Below are 19383 nucleotides of genomic sequence, written 5' to 3' on the forward strand. Positions count from 1 at the left end.
ATTTGGCTTTTATAGCCGCTGAGAACGATTTTATAAGTCGTATTCAGCGAATTTGTTGGCTATTTTCGCATATCGTTTTTTTTTTTGCAAAAAGCGTATCTTTCCTTTATTGATTATACCAGTCTGAATGTCCGTCTAACCATCTATCTTTTGTATCATGCACACGAAGTTATTGCGCACCATTTCATTCGTCCTGGACCCGTTGCACCCGACTCTATAGGTAACTGGAGCCGGCGCACCAATCCGACGCCGGTGGACCCGTCGCACCCCATATTATAGCTATCTGGCGCCAGCGCGCCATCCCTCCTTCTATAGGTGTCTGGCGCCGTCTGTCTAACTCCGATGTTCGCGCAGTCACCGGCCTTACCGAATGGACAAACCACACAACATTCTGACACGCATTGCCTATCGTAGAATCTATTGCGAACTAACTGTCGTTTGATGCTGTCGTTCGGGATGTTCACCAACACAACATCATCTTGCAGCTGTGCTCGCAAAAAAGTCCTGTGTATAGCAGCAGTTAAGGAATCAGAGACGAAGGGGATGCACAAAGGAATTCTACCTTCACGTGGGATCCTCACTGTGTTGTTCGTAGTTCGAGATTGGGTGTTAGATTTCAATCTCGAGTAACAGTTTGAACTAGCTATGTTTGTGGCTAGTTTTAGTGATTCCTCCCGTTCTCTATCCCCTGTGCACATTGCTGTTGCTGTTTTGACCATATTTCGGATAATTGCCTTTTTCATGCCATTAGGATGAGCTGACTTTGCGTTTATCAGTATGTTTTTCGAGCTTTCCTTGCGATACCATTTCACACTTGCAATGCCATTGTGTAGTTTTATTTGAGCATTCAAATAAGGCAGCCAACCATCTTTTGATTGTTCTCGAGTGAGTTTTATGTACGAACAACAAAGTGAGATCCCACGTGGAGGTAGAATTCCTTTGTGCATCCCCTTCGTCTCTGACTCCTTAACTGCTGCTATACACCGGACTCTTTTGCGAGCACAGCTGCAAGATGATGTTGTGTTGATGAACATCCCGAACGACAGTATCACAGCCGGTGATTGTGCGAACATCGGAGTTATTTACCAAATAGAATGCCTAACGTACAACGCCATATATATTGGAGAAACTGGAAGGATGCTGAACGTGCGTATCAAGGAACATTTGGCTGGTAAAAGGCGAGGGAGTTCGATGACACCGTTAGGGCGCCACAAAAATGATAAGCATGATGGAAATGAGTTTGAAATAAAATGTACAATATTAGCGCACGAGAAACAAATATCTGCTAGGAAGGCATTGGAAGCATTCTGGATTTCCGTCAGGAATCCGTCCATAAAATAACAAAAAGAGTGGTTATGAGTGCTTATCAAGTGCCAATGACTTCTTGCCGTTCGTAACACTCTGTGAGCTATAAGATTGTCCCACATGCAGTTCCTTAACGTTATCCACACACCAGTACTTAAGGATACTGCACAGTGCGTAGATCTCATTCGCCTTGGTGACAATCTTTAAGAACGCGGTGGTTTACCAACCCCGCTAGTCGGTGAAACTGGTCAGTTGTTTTCCCTTTAAGGTCTTGCGTGGTGTACTTGGAACAATATCGAGGGTTGGCGAGGAGAGAGCGGGAGTTTGATGGGATATACATGGTATCAAAGACCTCGAACCATTTTCAGGCCTTTGAAAAAGACGAGTTTGTCGAAACGTCAGGCTAATAAAAAAGTTTCTCTTAAACCTCGTTGGCATAACAAGAAAACATAATTACTTGTACAAATACGAACGATGAAACTCATTTCACACACTTTCACGTCGTCATTCCTGCGGGTGCGAAGAGTGGAATCTTCAGGATGACCGGCCACTATGCTTTTTCCGACTCACCGTGGTTGAGAGGTCTGACCATCAGGTGGGCAGTTTTCCTGTGGTGCGTTTTTTTTTTTCGTGGTATCCAGTCACTTACGGCTCTGGTACAATGATTGTCGTTGAAATGCATCACTTGTCCAGCCCACCTAAATTTGCTTTCATTGGCATATGCGACAGCGTCTCTGATCTTCGATCGGTGAGGTAGGAGTGAACTTACCTTCCTTCAGTTGCATAAAGCAGGTTATTCCTAGCATCACCTCACTACATTTCACTTTGTTCGTTCTACCCATCCGCTACATTTCACTTTCTTCATTCATTTTAAACTCGTTTATTTCAAATGAAATTGAAAAACATCAACAGTTCCATGCACCACCTCTCAACATAATTTAGGGAAAAGGATGGGTTCGTGACTCGTGGCTGTCTAACAGCTGCTGGAGTCCGGAACGTGATTTTATGTTTCACGCAAGGAAAGAGAAAGACAAAAGGAAATTCAGTCCTCAAAAGAAAAGGTGTGTTTTCTGAGTCAAAAAAGTCGGATGTCAATTTCTGTGTGCGAATAATTGCAGAAACTTCTACAAGCCACGTACCCGCTGGTTCGACATGTTAAGAACTCCTATAAATCTTACGATGTGCGCAGAAGGTACGCATCTTTCGTCGAAGAATATGTGATAATTCCTAAACAGAATGCGATAATTCCTGAACAGATAATTTCTAAACTTAATTTCTTGAGAACGAACAAAGCTAAAAAAAACATGTCGTTTCAATGGACAAACGTTCATTTCTTCATTTATAACGCTGAAGGGGCCTACTAATATTTTGAACTTTTTCCCCAAAAACATTTTGTCATGTACCAACAATAGTAATTATAGTCGGATCAGAACAACATGAAGTAGTTGCGTATGCGGTACAAAGGGGTGTAGCGATTAGATTCTAGGAGGGACCCACGCTGATACCATTCCTCGCTGTAGTTTGTGATGGTCCCACCTCGACTTCAACCGCTACCTGCACCGCGCAGCTTGGAGCGCAGATGCTGACGCAACTGCACCTGCCCCTTGTCGTTTTGACCCTACTATGTATGCAAAGACCTGGGTACCTATGCTTGCTCAAGCTGCTGTAATGTGCTTCTTATTCTAGCAGAACATAGGAAGTATCAAAGAGGAGAAAATGGTTGCGGTGGGCCCGTAACGGTTACTCGGACAAAAGTAGGTGCTGCCTGTCATATGCCATATGTAATGAGGAATTGTTTGATTCCTTCTTTATGCCCTATTAGTAGAGCGACAAGGCTAAGGCCATAGAATAAGGGTGGTTCAGTGGTAGTAATAATTTATTGATAGGCGAACGAAGACGGTGTGCTCACTGGGAGCCACAAACACAGGAATGCCCATTGTGGGCGGTCGTTAATAAAATAGGTCTCATCAGCAATCGTTGACTAAACAAACTTCGTGGGCGGTCATCTCGATGAGATGACCGCTAAAATACAACTCTTTACAATGCCGAATGTTTGTACGACGGACATATGATATTGTGCACAAGGTATAGCATAACAACAACACAGAATTGGGGTCCTGATACAAATGTCAGGACACCATATGTCTCTGTCATCTAAAATGAGCAACATTAACCACAGCGATACTTCTGAAGTTTTCAGGAAGAATAGTATGGAATATGAACCGAAACTACTGCATCGAGAGAACATCTAGAGCGAGAGAAGCATATGGATGCTACATATGGAGTAGAATGCGAATATCAAAAGAATCAGAAGTTCATCAATCAGAACTCATCATTCTTTAGAAATAAAACATTTTGACCGTTATAAAATACTCCGAATGTTAGGCAGCTGACAACTTTTTGGGTTTCATTCCTGAGAAAATCACAATTCTCATACCCAGAAGTTGTGGCTTTTCTTGGCGTGTTGTGGCAAGCAGCCTTCGAAGACTGTATTGTTGATCACCCTCATGTAGTATGAATGAATTATTTATGTGAGTTGATGATGATGCACCCAGTACACTATGTTTTTGGTTTGCTCTTAAGGGAAATTTACAAATAAAATTAAAAATAAGTTCCTTAGGAAGAGTTTGACCTATGGATCGTCACAGATCATGGATTCATCACGTGAGCAACCTTTTTCTGAGGCGCGGGCGATCCACAAATTGAAGACATTGCGCCATGCATTTCTTAAAGTGTGTTTAGCTCTTATTTTTATATCAGTAAGAGTTTTTGTGTATCTCATGGTTAATCAACTACACATAAGATTACACAGTGGTTCAGGTGATAACGCTTTGTGATTTCTTGCTCATTTTACTGTATGTCTCCTAACGCTTGTGCAACTTCTTTTACTTGTAAGTAACACAATAAAAAACTTCTGTTGATTTTTGATCTTAAAATTGACGTCAAATAATCGATTACCAGCTTCATTTCCTGAAACATCTTCGAGCTGTCAACTATCAAGTTACTATACAAGTTAGATATTGTTTAGATATACATATTTTAAATATAAAATATCGAAACGACCTGAAATTTGGTGTAGTTGCGTAAGCGACTGCGCTCGAAGCTGCGAGTGCAGCGAGCGGTTGTAATCGAGGTGGGATCATCGCTAGTTCCACTCATTGCTGCAGTCCGGGCGAAGCTGAAAACGATCCTTCCCTGGTCGCTGTCGCCCCCCCTCATCTCCAGTCGGCTTCTTGGACTGAACTTCAGATCGTTTTGGCTCGATATGCATGCTCAATTAAAGTTCACACCAAAGCTATATCGTTGAATATGCCCAATCAAAAGCATGACTTAAAGGCATCACCACACTAATCTGAGGTGGTACTGATTTCAGGAGTATTCGTATTCGACATAGTAGATAATGGAGATGGGGGTGATTCCGTCCATTTCTTCCTAATTGCACAAGGCTCCAATCCAACTCGTTGCGGAAAACAGGGCGCCGGAACGCTCGAAGCCGTATCTTCCGGGCCGCTTTTTTTTTACGAAAATTAGGAAGAAATGGACGGGAATCACCCTTCTCTCCATAATCTACGATTCCGTATACGAATACTCCTCCTGAAATCCGTACCACCTCAGATCCGTGGGGTGATGCCTGTAACTCTCTTTTCCTTCCAGAGAAGTCTGATACCAATCTCTTGTGCTCTGTCGGAGAGCGGTTCAACCCAAAAGCAGAAGACTATTATTGCCCTGATCCAATAGACTCAAATCACAAGAATGTTGTTTCAACAAATAGCTAAGGTACGGGCTTCAAACGGGTAATGCCTGTACGAGTCGTAGGGTGGCACAAGGGTGGCGCGCTGCATTACAGGACGTCGTAAGAAACAGCGTTCCACGGTCGTCCGTTTACACTGATACAGGGAGAGATGGGCGGAATCACCCTGTTCCCCACAATCTACGACCCCGTATAGGCAGTACCCACCTGAAACTCGTACCACCCCAGCTTCGTGCGGTGATACCTTCAAATGTATGATTGGTACAAAGCCGAAAACGCTCAGACGCCATTAGTACAGCAGGAAAGGCGATGTCCGAGCGCGAGATGTTCGCGCGTGGCGTAACTGCGGCGCACGGACGAGTTTTCATTGGCGTATTTTCGTCGCCACCAGTTTTGCTTGGTGCTTTTTTTTTTCGAATGCTACTAAGTATCATTCTTTTTTGTTCATCATCCCAGGTGTTCGTCAGTGCTTCCTGGTGAGTGGCCGGTTTTTCGTAGCCGATGTTTGTTTGTTTTTATTGGAGGAGTAGGCTGTTTAAGTTACGGTTAGCAATAATTAGTTTAAAAGTTAGTTACGGTTAATTCATTCAGGGAATCCCCATCATGAGTTCTCATAGTTGTCTTAGTTTCCTAGATTTCATCAAATACACAGCAAGTTGTGATATTTTGCCTTTATTTCAACATTTTGGTCATCTTCGAGGAATTAACCTGATTTTGTTATGGTTTCTTGACTTTTTGTCTCACTCGTAGCACTTTTTTGAAGAGCTTTATTCAAATTAATTCAGAACTTTACCAGTCAGTAAAACATTTGGAGGCTCTACACATCTACAGAAACGAACTGGGCATTGGCTAAGAAACTCGGGACCCAGTCCATATCCTCATTCTTCATATCCGTGTTTGATGGCTAATGTTGCTTTTTCTGTAAATACTACACGTCATTCGCCAAGAAAATTTTCAATGATTCACAATTTTTAAGAGATTTTTTCCAGAGTTTCTGTCATTTTTAATTTCTCAAATATGTCCGTTGATGATCCGCTGGTGAATGGCGTTCCACTTTCGTCTTTACGCGTTGTCGATCTGAAAGACGAATTGGACAAACGTGGTCTTTCAAAAATTGGAAATAAGTCAACTTTAACTGAGAGATTAAAAACGGTTGGTGTTGCTTAGGTTCATTTTTACTTCCAGTTGCTCCTATATCCAGAAAATCCGTTCAAATCCAAGTTTCAGTATATCTGTGAAAACGAACAGCAGAATTGTGGAGACAGCGCAGATTTGCAAAAATCTCCTGCTAAAGTGGTAACTCTTCAGTTCTTTCTTTTTCTTCTGAGATTTATTTGTCATAATTTATTGTTCTTCTCAAATCAAGGGTTCCCCCGAAAATCCTCTAGTTGCTGCTTATCTAGCCCGCCAAGCTGAAACGCTGGAAAGACAGAAGAAGGATGCAGGTGTGCATTATTTTACCGAACTAATAATTTATATTCTAATACGTTGTTTTATTTTTCCATCCTTTGATCACACAAGAAGGACTAAGGCAAAGAGTCGCGAAGCTCTACGCTAACCATTAATTCTTAATTGTTCTAGAATGGATCTCATATCGGAGGTTTTTCTTTTTTAATCTCTCATTTTTAAGAGCGAATTCGAAGCGAAAAAGGGGATCAAGATTCAGCTGAAGATGTGGATATGGAAGAGGAGGATTCTGAAGAAAATCCTAAGGAGCAGGTACTTTCACCTGAAAAATCACCACCGCGAAGACAACGTCAGCACTCTGAAACCGATAATCAGGTGGAGTGAGCATCTTTCTTTCTGCATTCTGTGGGAAATCATTTGATAATTGCGTATTAAAATGTGCAGGTTGGGAATTGACAAGAAACGATTTAGATGATACAATCATCTCTATGTAGCATCTTGTTCACTCCTCCCTTTTGACTTAGAATTCTCCTTTACAAATTTCATATTCAAACATTTCTGCGTAGTTGTTCTAGCGTTATAGTTTAGGGTAATTTGTGACCTAGAAGTACATATCAGTAAATACATAAAACATAGATTAACAAACAAGTAAAATAAACATGCATGTCCATATGAAGTTGATCTTCAAAATGCAGCGACAAGTTACACCCTTCGCTTTTTTTTTTAGAAAAAGATGATTTGTGGCTGAATTAATGTCATTCACACATCTTAAAATAGCTCCAAGGTTAATATAGATCTAACTGTGACCTCAACCCAACAGAAGTGCCCGCTACTTTCTGTATGGGTGATATATAGAACTTTGCTGCTGCTTTTGTTCTAAGCATGAAGTTTAAATGAGATGAAAAAGGTTGATGTGGTATTGTTAGTTTGACTGTGATCTATCGGACGGATTAATCAATCGGCTGTGCGCATTGCTCCCTTAGTTGATGTTGTGTAGCACTTCTAAAGTATTCGATTATTATTAGTATTAGTATTCGATTTCTCAGTGCTTTTTTTTTTTTGAAATGAAATGTTCCAAGTGCTTTTTTTCACGAGAGTTCACTGATACTCCAGTTTAAATATATTAGTCGGATTTGTCACAGTATTGCTTTTCTTTAGTACAAATTTGATACAATTAAATAAGTAGTAATTTACACAAAACATATTTCTTACAAATATGTTTTGGTGTGGTGATAGTTGTAGCAACTAAAAAAATGATATTTACATCACTTTATGGTCACTTCTATACATATGGAAGACATTAACATTGGCAGAAATGAAAATGACTTGAAATATTCATATTAGTTAAAGGATAGAGTGTTTGGTTGGCATTTAGAGAGCTGATGTGTTCACACAAGGTTTATACACGATCGAAGAGGCCAATTTCTGTAAGGTGAACATCATGCAGCTGTTTCTAAGATAGTTTGCTTTTTTTCTTACTATAGATATAGATATACAATTGACAAAATACTTCCAAGGGATCTCTCTATCTAATGACGTGTGTAACTTCAAGCAAAAAGTTTTGGATTTGCTTCTGCACAGAGAGCACCAATGATTACGTGCAAAATCGCGTGGTGCGACCACGGCTCTTTTTTTCTTCGCGTCCGCTGTTCTTCTGTTCGTTGCACTATCGGTCGCTACTTATATAAGGTTGTTAGTGTACTTATACCAAACCAACGCTGTTATCATGTTTTATGCATCATATTGTTCTCGGTTTTACGACATTCTTCATTCCTTAGAAAAAAAAGCAAAGAAAAATCCCGACCACACATAGTCTGTTCCTTTCATTGTGGACGTTTTTCTTCCAGTTTGATTAAGTTTAACGTTCTTCAACCGTTTTTATCTATTTTCCGCTGAGGACGCATTTTTAAAAAAATGTCCTCATCTATAGTTTTTTTTTTCTTAAACTTTGTTTGCAGGGTGAGCCAATGAGGAAGAAACTGGCCAAAGAATCCGAAGATGTGGACAGCGCAGCTGTTACCTGCAAATCATCGACATCTAAAGAGGAACATGTTAAGAAACCGTCGCCAGCTCCTAAAGAAACAACCAGTGAAGATTTGCGAACATCTAAGGATGTTAAAAAATCGTCTATTGCGGTTGAAAACAAAAAAGAAAGTCAGAAGTTTGAGGAATCGAAGGAAGCCATCAAAGAGAAGAAGAGGTTTTCTTTGCTTGTAGCTCTGAAATAATGAGATAGGTACAGAAATTTGTGTTCAGCAAGGAAGTTATGGAGCCCGAAGATAAGTTGTCAGAAGACGTCGACGAAACTAGTCAGCAATCGCAGGATAATGATGAAACAAACGAAACTGCGTACGTATAACTGCTTCTTCCTTTTTTAACATTTGCTGATCTCCTTTAATTTTTAAATGAGAAGATTTAGGCCCGAGAAGAATACCGAAGAGAAAGAAGAGAAAATGGACGAAGATTTGTCAAGGGGTCAGTTCAAGAAATCATTTTATTCTTCACTTCTATTCATAAGGATTCTGTATTCGGTTGTGTTTTTCTGTTCATGAAAAGACGAAGCTCTTCTAACTGCAAGAAACTAAAATTGAATGAAATTTTGTTGAGAAGAACTTTGTTGTATTACCTAAGTTACAGTGCACGCACACTTAACAGATTAATTTGTTCCCTTTTCCTGTATATCACTAATATCTCCGAATTTATATCTATTGAAGAAAAATGCACCTTCTTTGAGGCTTAAAAATCACCTTGTTATGTGAGCTGCTTTTTTATATTCTTTTTCTATTTGTGCTGTAACCCGGTTTTCATCGGCAAACAGAAACAGAAAAAAGTGATCAGATTGCTATTGAAACCTTTTCTTACTCCTTGCACCACACATTTCGGTGATCTGTAAGGTTGGCAGCCAGTCTCTACCATAACTGTCAGGGGTTTTTTTTGGCGGTGAGGTACTATCACGTTAACGAACATGTCAATACGTTGCTTTACATGTCAGGGTCTCTCTTCGCGCGCGTTTAATCATGTTATAACAAGTATAGACGTGGTGAACACTGCACGCTCAACTCTTCTGAGCTTCGAATTTTCAAGAAGGTCTTCTAATGAACCGAACAAACGTTCTAGCATCATCTACCTCAAAACACGGCGAAGAGAATGGAAGTAGTGGTGGCGCTGATCACTTAGAGGAATTGGACTACGGAGAAGTAGAAGCTGAAGCTGAACCGGATACAGAGGAAAAAGAGACGAAAGACGAGGTATGTTGTGTTGAAGTATAGTTGATTTTTCTATATAGTTTTAAAACAAGGACAAATTCCTGATATAAACTTTAAATTCCTTTCTTGTTTGTATAACATAACTGTCTTCTTCCATGTTTCTCATCTAACATGGCAACTTTTTATGTGTTCATTTCCTTTGTTGGTCTTCTAATATGAGATGGTTTTCTTGATTTAGTGTTTGATTAGTCGCCTTAGTGTAAACCATTAAAAATCAACTAGGTACGAGCAGCTTCACCGGACTGTGAGTTTTAGGTGTTGGAAGTAGATGAATCAGAGGAATGTGAACTACATCGACAGAAAAGACGTATTGCACATGAAAAAGAAGCAGATGCTGAGCAGAAAGGAGAAAAGAAGAGAAAAATTTCACCATCGAGGTGGTACTATTCCCTTAATTTTGCTGTTTTAATTTTTTTTCGTAAGATGTTTCGGGGTTTGTTTCGTGTTTGATTATTCTTATCGATAATTCCTTCAGGCATCCAGAATCAGACATAATTCATATACGAGGCTTGACACGTCCATTCACAGATCGAGCACTGAAAGCGGAAATCCTAAAGTGTGGAGGGCAAATAACTGATTTTTGGATAGATAGTGTAAAAAGCCACTGTATTGTACAGGTGGGTATTCTTGTTTCATTTGAAGAGAGAGGAATGAGAAGGAACTATTGTTGAAAAGATACTGGCAGAGTTGGAAGACTGCACACAAAATCTACTTCTCTTTCTAAACCTAATGTTTTCTGTATACATCTTTGCTTTTCTAGTTTCAAATAACTGATCGAGGTATGCGATTTTCTAAGTTCTATTCCAGTGAAGGTCTGTAACTACATCAGATCCAAAGATTTGTCTGAATGGAATGTATTCTCCTACTTATTAAAGAACAAAAAATCTGTGCAAAAGAACATATCATTGCGTCCAATTGAATCGATATCACTTTAGCTACATTAGCAGAGCTTTTTGTTGCTTTGATTACAGTGTATCACGAAATTGACGATGTTAAGATCTTTTATGAACAACATAAGGTTCGGAGTGTATTTGTTGAATATGCGTGTTCACCTCTCCTAATCCTTTTAATTTAATTTCATTTTAATTCTTTCTAATGCGCTCAATCCCTGAAAACGGCGTGGAGAACGACTCGCGTGCTGTGGGTGCGCGAGGGTGGCGTATTATAAGGAGTTCGCATGAATTTTTTCACGACGATTGGAGGAAAGTGAGCGTGAAAACACTCAAGTAATCTAATAATACTCGTAATCTACAACTCGAGCTATATGTTGTCCATGACAGATCCCGATATCGCCAGTTTCGAGATATGCTGCTTTTAGGCTCAATTATTCGTTTAATTCCATATTCTTAGTATATTTTTTCCAAAGAAACTTAAAATATAAGAAACTAGGAGTTATATCACAATGTAAACAGCTTGTACTTATAAATTTATAGATGCGATCTGTTGATGAAGCACGTGAAGTCAGAATTGCTATGCACAATACGCAGTGGCCAACAGCTAACCCTAAAACACTGTCAGTACAGTTTGATACCAAAGAAAATGTGAGTTTTATTCTTCAACTCTTCTCGTACAATTTTGTGATGAACGCCGCGATTCTTAGATGGAGAGACACCGCAGTGGTCAATCTTCCTCGGTTACTCCGGCCACTCCGGTCCCAGCTACCCGCACTGAGCGAAAAGCATCAGACCGTGAAAGACCAGTTATTGGCACACTTCCTGGAAGAAATCCGAGCCTAAAAATCACGGTACATTTTCTGGCTGTTGTTTCGTTAGTTCAAAACTGATTATTGATGTTTCATTTTAGGTGGAAGCGGCGATGCGAGAGAATGAAAAACGTGAAGGAAATAAGGAAAAGGAAAGACGGGAACGTGCAAGAGCCGAAAAAGAAGTGGAAAATCACAGGATAGAAAAAGACGAGAAAAGAGAGAAGCCAGATGAAAAACGACATCACGAAGATAAGCACTCGGTTGTGAGTGAACTGTCTTTAGAGGACACAGATATAGTAAGATAGTTAAATATTCAATTCCTTTGCTATTTCCAAAATTACTGAAAAACTCGGAATGGTCGAAACTTAAAAAAGTGGTGTTGTGCTCTTTTCTTAATCGTAAAGTAACGTGCAAAAAATGTCAACTATGTACTGCTGTATTTTTGTGAGACTCAATAATCAACTTTTGAAAAAAAAAATCATATTTTCTTCAAATACTTGGAGCTCTGCAAAGGGAAGTTGCTTGTGCTATAACTGTAATTTTTAGTCTCTCTCAAATTCATTATCTTTGTTTCATTTTTGAATGTAAGAAAATGTTTGTTACTAAGTTCCCAGAGTCATGAGATCATGAGTACATGATAGTAGAAATACAAGTTTTTGTCTTAGCAATTTCAAAATTTCAGAAAAAGGATGATCGCGAAAGAAAGCGCCACCGGTCCGAAACGCCACCATTCAGTAAAGGAGCTGTAGAAAAAAGAGAACGACGTGATTCGTACCAAAAGCATGACCGTGATCACGACCGAGAACATGATCGAGGCCGTGAAAGAGACCGAGAACGTGAACGCTATGACAGAAGGCGTGATGATGACCGAAACAGACATCATGATGAACGTGATGAAGAAAAAGAGAAGGAACGGGAGGAGAAACCAGTGAAGACTGCTGATTCATTGTTTATGAAGACCAAGACATTACCGGCGATTTATTTCTTGCCATTAACCGATGAGGAGGTGAGCGACTTGAACCAGTTTTTTTAAAAATAAATTTCAACTGATTTAAATTTTACGAGGTCGATCTAGAGCAAACAGGATAAGGTGCTAACTCTAGTAGACGCAGCTCATATCTACCAATCGGTGTTATCTTTGTCCTTTGTCGCTCACAAAATTGTCTTGGCTTCCTCAGATATTTTGCAAGCAAGTGATATTCTGCAATGCATACCCAGACGAGGTTACCGTCTGGGTATGCTTTGCAGAATATCACTTGGAACAGAGCAACATATGCATTTGTTGTTGTTTTCTGGACAAATCCAGATAAGACTAAATCGAACAACTACATCATCGCCCGGAAAATATGAGGTTCCTATGTTATGTGATTCTTAGTAGAAATCTTATTTCTATGCGAAGAATAAGCTTACCTTTTACGAGACTATGAATCTCAAGCGACGATCTTCAAGCTATTTTTCTTGTATTTTGTAAGCGCGAGAAAATTAAAAGCTGGGAAGGAATACCCCAGGAATTCTTGAAATGTAATTCTATAAATTGAAAACTGTGAGTAAACTCCAGTACATTTATATAGTTTCTTTGCGCTCTCATTTTTCATCCCGACCGTTTCCATTGTATTCTCCGTTGTCAAAATCGATAAAAAGTTTTTTTGCTAAATACCATGGAGAAGGTAGCAAAATTTTGAGTGATTGCAAAGCTTAAATGTGGTGTCAGAAGATTGCTCCCGTTACTTATAATTAATTCAGCGCTCGTTTATTGGATTATTATGCAAGCTGGGTTATCAAAATAACAATTATCTAAGTAAGCTAAGTATAAGTTCTCAAGTAGTGAGAAATCGATTGAGTAGGGAATGTCAGGATGCATGCTGCAACCAATTCCATGTATCTAGTCCATCTCCCCAAAAGAAATCACCGTCTTGGTAAATAGTGAACCTCTAGTGATGACGTCTTACGGCAGTTGGAGTATAGTGAACTGCGTAACATACAACGCATATAGTAGAATGACAACTTTATCAGTGTTATTTTAGCTGTCCCTCATTTTTCTCTTCCGTTCAGGCGGCAGAACGACAAGAGAAGCTGTTAGCTGAGAAGAAAAAGCGAGAACAAAAGGAACAAGAACGTGAAAAAGAAAAGGAGCGAGAAAAGGAAAAAGAAAAAGAGCGGTCACGGCGTTAAACGCACAGGAGACATTGTGGACGCGTCTGATGCATCTACGGATAATTCCGAGTATCTTAGTTTGGGCGTAACCGTTTTCTGTTTCTGTAGTTTTGTGTTTGTTGCTTAGCAAACGAATTCTCGTTTTCTTTTTTTGACATCTCCTTTTTGTTCACTAATTTTGATTGCTATATAATTGTATGTGTTGTTTTCAACAGTGTCCGTTCATCATCGATAGTCCTGCAATCGTATGGCGCATTACTAGCGATGATCAGTGGCAAGCGTATGGAATGGGGAATGATAGAAAGGAACGGATTGTTATCAAATGCAGCTTAATCGATTCGTTCATATGATCCAAGAGATCTCATCGTTGCAACGATACGCCGTATTGGTTGGTGACCGTCTATCCGTTCGACATGATCAGCTCCATTATTGATCCTACGTCTGCCCACCGTCAAATCTCTTCATCGCTTGCGTCGTAACGCATTCGTTCGTCTAATAGCCAATAACTATCAGGAGGAACGCCAAGCTGTTACTGTTATCGTTGATATTCCAAAAATTAAAGACGATAAATATTTTCTTTTTTTTTTTGGTACAGAGGATGATGTTGATGCCATTCCTTTTAAATGCTCAGAGGCTTAGAGGAAGGATCTATGTAATAACTGACTGCAACGTTTTATGTGTAATCTCGGACTTCACCTGTCCGTCATTGAAATCACTGGTGTGTTTCACTCCAGTTGATCGAGTGCGTGTAAGGAGGGTTCTGTCGAATTTTCGTTCCCGATCATGCTTCGGAGAACCAATTAGCGATGGAACGTATTACTAGTCGTTGCTACCTGAATAGCTGACTCTGCTTACCTACCGCTGATCGTACTTTGCATCAGCGGCTAGAATATAATTCACGAGCTACTAAATTGTTTTGTAGAATCATCCACTAGAATTTTCAGATGAAAATTTAAGCGAAAGTATTGTAATGTAAGATGATCTCAAATTTCTAATCGTATCAGAAGCAAAGGAAACCCTCACGAGAAATATGAGGGAAAGGAGCATCAAATAGCTTTGCTTACGTATGTGGAAATTTGCGTTAAAAACGGATCATTCCAACTTCCACAAGTGACGAGGATGAGAATTATCGAAGTCTTGTAAGTTTCAAGCTTTTTGCGTCTTACGTTATTCCTATGCGAAACATTCGAATAATGTTGCTACTTATGAGATAGGTGAAGGAATAGGATAGTAACACATTGCTCAAATTAACACAAAAATGATACGAAATGATTAATTTATTTTCATTGTTACTGCTTCCGCGTGGGTTGCGGCACTTTTGGCGAAATAGATTTTGTGTTTGAACTTGACGGAGAGGGCGTAGAAGTGTGAAGCACTTTGGTGATTTCGAGAATTTTCACGGAGGATACTTCTGGAGAAAGTTCCCTTAGCGTTTGAGCGATGTATTGTCCTGAAACAGCAGAAGAAATTCCTCTCGATTTATAATTTGCATTCTTAAAAACACAAAAATTGCACTTAAAAATTCTAAAAAAACAAAAAAAAAACAAAGTAGTCCGCAGAAATTACTCACCTAGGATGTCAAAGCGGTCTGGTGTACTGCTCTCACCTGAGAGACTACCTACACGCGAAGTTTCGGAACCTTAATGTAGATAACATATGAGCTAGTCTAGTACGAGAAAGATATGTAAATTCTGATTACTGCTTTAAGTTACTGCTTCTATGAACAGATGTCGACGGCACAAACTTCAAAAGAAGGAATGGCACAAACCTCGACGTCCCGGTTCCCTCTTCACAGGCAAACTTCGACGAAAAGAGCCCGGTCGATGTTTACAAGCACTAGCAGACGGTGATGCCACCGAAGCGCTGCTAGTATCTGTGAATCCATCTTCTGTGGTTACACTACCTTCTTTATCGAATTGTTGGGGTTTCACGTCAACGGCTTGTTCTTCTTCATCTGGGCCCGTGATTGCATTATCGGCTCTGAATATGCGAAATTATCGTTATTTTTGACTATAAGCAAGTATTCGGGGTGTCACATTGAGCAAAAAAATATTATGCTCCACCTCCTAATCACATGCATACGGCAAAAAGTATCCGTCATAGTCTATAATTAGGCAAACAACAATAACCATAGTTCGGAGAAAGAATGAACTTAATCAGGTACTTCCCTTAGACAAGAATCAACTAGAAATACCAACCACAAGCAAGCACACTCAGGGGAAAAAAAAATGGAAACTTAAACCGTGAAGAAAGCACACGACCCTTCTTCGATATCTTAGGGCAGTGCCAAACAAGCGATTAACATAATGCAATTTCACCCACAAACCAGTGCAGTCAAGTCTATTCGCCCCTACATTGAAGGTAAAAAACAGCTTTCGATTTCAACAAAGAGTTTGCAAACTCTCTTTCGAGATGGAAACAGTGTAGAAAACCGCATAACACAGAGAATGACAAGGATCGCGAGTGTAAATAACGTATTTATGCTGAAATTGGTGATATACAAAAGAGGTGGCTTTCCAGAACTGGGAAGCCGACCAGCTGTCTCCTTTCGACTTGGAGACGGCTGCATTCAATTGGAGATAAATCGGCTCCATCAGTCTTATCACCTCCGTCCGCATTAATGCGTCATTTTGATTGCAAGTAACAGACATTTCCCACCACGGCTTGATTATCCCGTCTTTTTGTTCGAGTCCTAGTCTCTACATAACAAAGTACGGTTGCAGATTAGTGGCGAGCAAGATTAATATCGATATAGTCGGGTCAGGAGTGGATGTAGCGCAGTCAGCAAGAGGTCCGCTGTAGCCGCACGGTCGATGGTTCGAAACCGCCCTAGAGCCTTTCATCGATAAATTGGTAATGGACTTGTCGGGGAGGATAAAAAGACCGACGTGACCACTGGCTGGCCTCGCTGGTCACTTCGTAGGCCAACACGCGTCCCAAAAACCCCAACGATTACGAATGCAGAAAAACGCGTTGGTGCACCCCAGGCGGGTAGATGCGCCAGAGACTTTATCCTTTATCCTTTTACAGTTTTTTTTTCGGGTCAAACTGACATATAGTTCGGTGCCGTTGCGGAAGCGGTTACGATTGAAGTGGAACCCTTGCTAGCACCACTCATCATCGCAGTTCACGAAGGTCCTTCCTCCATCCCAACCAATAGCTCGTTAGCCCTTCGAACCGCTCACACAACAGCTTCGTGTCGTTTTGACCCAATCATAGAATAAAATGAGACCTTGTTAGTAGCGTACATAAAATCAACTTGAACATTTCGCAGTAAATGGAGATTTTAGAACGCGAGTTGTCATTATTGTATATAGGTACCGTTTGATATTTTGGTAGGACGCATGTTAGTGTCATCAAATTATAAATAAAATGAAACAAATAAACAAACTGCTGTTAAAATTCGTCGGAAACTGGGCGTTACCACAGCTACTATATCAATAAAAATCGTTGACGGTGTAAGTAGTATTAGATCTATGTGCTGTATGCGTAAATTGTAATTCATCAAAGTTTTGGAAGAGAAGGAAAAACCAACCCTGAGCTCGTGGTTGACATCAAAAATTGCAAATCATCGTCGTACACCCATGCTTTTGCAGCCCCTGGTGGATAGTGTTTTAATCTTTTCGAAAAGGTATCCTTCAATCGTTTCCATGTGGTTTTAGTAGACTGCAAATCTGTAAAATTCAGCAACAAATCAAGAACACACATACGTAAGCAGAAACTACAGTAAAAAAAGCGGCAAAAACTTTCAGTAAGGGTACCTTATTTGAATACTGTTTAACAGCAAGTGAAGAACTGTGAGTATAGTTTTTTTTTTTCGAAGCGAAGACGAGGATGAGTTCGGATGTATCAGCATTTCTGCTATATTCTCGTGAACCACACAGATTATAGTCGGGCCAAAAATCAAATCAAAGTCATGAGTCACGAGTGTAGTTGCGGTGCATTTGCGTACACTCGCGAAACGGCGCGGTGGAGGCAGTAGCTGGAACCGAGGTGGGACCGTCGCAAACTGCAGCGGTAGTTGATGTCAGCAAGGGTTTCACCACGCTCCCAGCTGCAACGCTCCACCGATGCGCCTCGAGAGATGCCGCGTACGCAATTTCGTACGTGCTTCATGTCGTTTTGACCCTGCTATACAACGTGGTTGTTATAAAATGCCTAGATTCACCATCAACACTTTAAAATCTCAAAGAAAACTTTACTCAAGTCTTGCTGGTGGCAATTAATAGCGCTTTAAATAGTGACCCATTGTTGAAGGTCTACCGTAGGAGATTTTACCTACAATTTCCAATGCAAAGGATTATTTTTCGAGCTATTAACGACGATCCATTCTGTAACGCAACTATTTCATCTCGCTAATTCATTATCGTACCTTATATATTGTTGTTTTATGATACATGATAGATCATAACTTATTTCACTTTTGATTTTGACACTACAACCCCATAAAAAGAACGAGCTCATCTTTTGACTGATTTAAACTGTATTTTCCATATATTTGTGAGGTTGAAACGTAAAAATGCGTTTAAAAAATGCATTCATGCATTAAATAAACGAAAAAAAGCAAAAACGACAATGTCTGTGTTGTTGTCTTTGAGTCTGTTTTTTTTTTGTCGTCTACAACACTTGGCCACTTTAGACAGTCCATCATTTCAACACTTGTTTAAGAACTTGAAAATTCTTTAAAGCTCAGGAACTTTAGCCTTACTATGAGTAATCTTAAGCCAAATTCGATAAGCAGTAGAACTGAAGTATTCGTAAACAAATCAGTGGTGAGAAGACGACATAGTGACTCTTTTGACAACCATCGATAAGAGGACACGATTGTTTATCGACGCCTAAAGTCTGCTACTAAAGTTCTTTAGATGAGGAATGGAAGAGTTGCACTATTTCCATGAATCGTAGCATAATGTTAAAGCCTCGTCACTAACACATTTTTGTTAACACTGGTAGATTTGCCTATCGTTGGAATAATTGTTAATCACTTATCAATTATCATAGTAATCAATACGCATCCATCACAAACCTGTATCGAATCCTTCCGCTTGTAGTTCACTAACTATCTGATCCCAAGCAGTTAGTCTCACATCTTGTTTCTTGTAGTCTTCTGATGTAAAATCCCATATTTCTGGATGTTGTTCCACTCTCGCAATGACAGCTAGTTTGAATTTACGGTCCATTTCTAAAATTAGGACGTTAAGAACTTTGGCACTTAACAAGTCAGCGTCCTGGAACGCTCAATACTACGTATAAAAAGTAAAGTAAAGATACGAAAGAGAGAGAGAAAAAAAAAGAGTGGAATAGCAAGTATTCCGCGATCAAATAAGGCAATCGAGCAATCGAATCCGATATGACCTAGCGAACACAAATAGCCAAGAAGGTCCGCCAGAGGTCGGCCGGTCCGAGCGGGTGAGGCCGACGGCTGCCGGGCGCGCCTGCTAGTCGGCTGCTATGTTGTGATGTACGAATCAATAAGCCAGAACCGGCCAGCTGCGCCAGCCGCCGCGCCTACAAGCGCGGGGGCGATCGAGAACGACAGCACTAAAAAAGGAGCAGTATTGAACAAGGGCTCAGTGGTTTGCCGCTAACCGTTGGAAATTCGTTAATTACTATGAAAGATTGTGAACGAAATAAATGGTTTAAAAATAAATATTCATCTGAAGTGTGATTAATTTGTGATTGTGGTAAGGACAAGACATGTGTAGTTCCTATAATTGTTCTTATGGTGCCAAACTGAAGTGGCCGATCTGAATGTGCTTATTATGACCAATATCGTGCTCTAGTGTAGTTCAAAC

At 40.1% G+C, this 19383-nt stretch overlaps 4 protein-coding genes across 6 annotated transcripts; 2 read left to right on the forward strand and 2 right to left on the reverse strand.

The window, feature by feature from the left end:
* Positions 1-155: 155 nt before the first annotated feature.
* Positions 156-1073, reverse strand: RB195_007514 (uncharacterized protein; the record flags this gene model as incomplete). Its single annotated transcript, XM_064181186.1, has 1 exon — positions 156-1073. The coding sequence occupies one exon, from the start codon at positions 1071-1073 to the stop codon at positions 156-158; it is 918 nt and encodes a 305-aa protein (XP_064037996.1).
* Positions 1027-3648, forward strand: RB195_007515 (uncharacterized protein; the record flags this gene model as incomplete). Of its 2 annotated transcripts, none has more annotated exons than XM_013452957.2 (5): positions 1027-1146; positions 1844-1900; positions 2248-2366; positions 2424-2497; positions 3506-3648. In XM_013452957.2, the coding sequence occupies 5 exons, from the start codon at positions 1027-1029 to the stop codon at positions 3646-3648; spliced, it is 513 nt and encodes a 170-aa protein (XP_013308411.2). The 2 variants fall into 2 exon arrangements, with proteins under 2 accessions (XP_013308411.2, XP_064037997.1); XM_064181187.1 differs by lacking the exon at positions 1027-1146 and adding an exon at positions 1947-2053 and having other exon boundaries at positions 1845-1887.
* A 2315-nt stretch (positions 3649-5963) lies between these two features.
* Positions 5964-13921, forward strand: RB195_007516 (uncharacterized protein; the record flags this gene model as incomplete). Of its 2 annotated transcripts, XM_064181189.1 has the most annotated exons (18): positions 5964-5977; positions 6046-6208; positions 6284-6352; positions 6423-6501; positions 6687-6838; positions 8422-8663; positions 8720-8812; positions 8883-8938; positions 9581-9711; positions 9985-10106; positions 10205-10346; positions 11163-11270; positions 11330-11473; positions 11533-11697; positions 12117-12440; positions 13487-13550; positions 13615-13657; positions 13804-13921. In XM_064181189.1, 18 exons carry the CDS (start codon positions 5964-5966, stop codon positions 13919-13921), a joined length of 2229 nt encoding a protein of 742 aa, XP_064037998.1. The 2 variants fall into 2 exon arrangements, with proteins under 2 accessions (XP_064037998.1, XP_064037999.1); XM_064181188.1 differs by lacking the exons at positions 5964-5977; positions 13615-13657; positions 13804-13921 and having other exon boundaries at positions 6074-6208; positions 13487-13606.
* Positions 13922-14877: 956 nt separating this feature from the next.
* On the reverse strand, positions 14878-18768 carry RB195_007517 (uncharacterized protein; the record flags this gene model as incomplete). The annotated part of the gene is made up of 5 exons (XM_013452959.2): positions 14878-15038; positions 15159-15227; positions 15357-15568; positions 17124-17262; positions 18615-18768. 5 exons carry the CDS (start codon positions 18766-18768, stop codon positions 14878-14880), a joined length of 735 nt encoding a protein of 244 aa, XP_013308413.1.
* Positions 18769-19383: the final 615 nt, after the last annotated feature.

Source organism: Necator americanus, chromosome I (genome assembly GCF_031761385.1).
Source record: "Necator americanus strain Aroian chromosome I, whole genome shotgun sequence".
Taxonomy (NCBI): domain Eukaryota; kingdom Metazoa; phylum Nematoda; class Chromadorea; order Rhabditida; family Ancylostomatidae; genus Necator; species Necator americanus.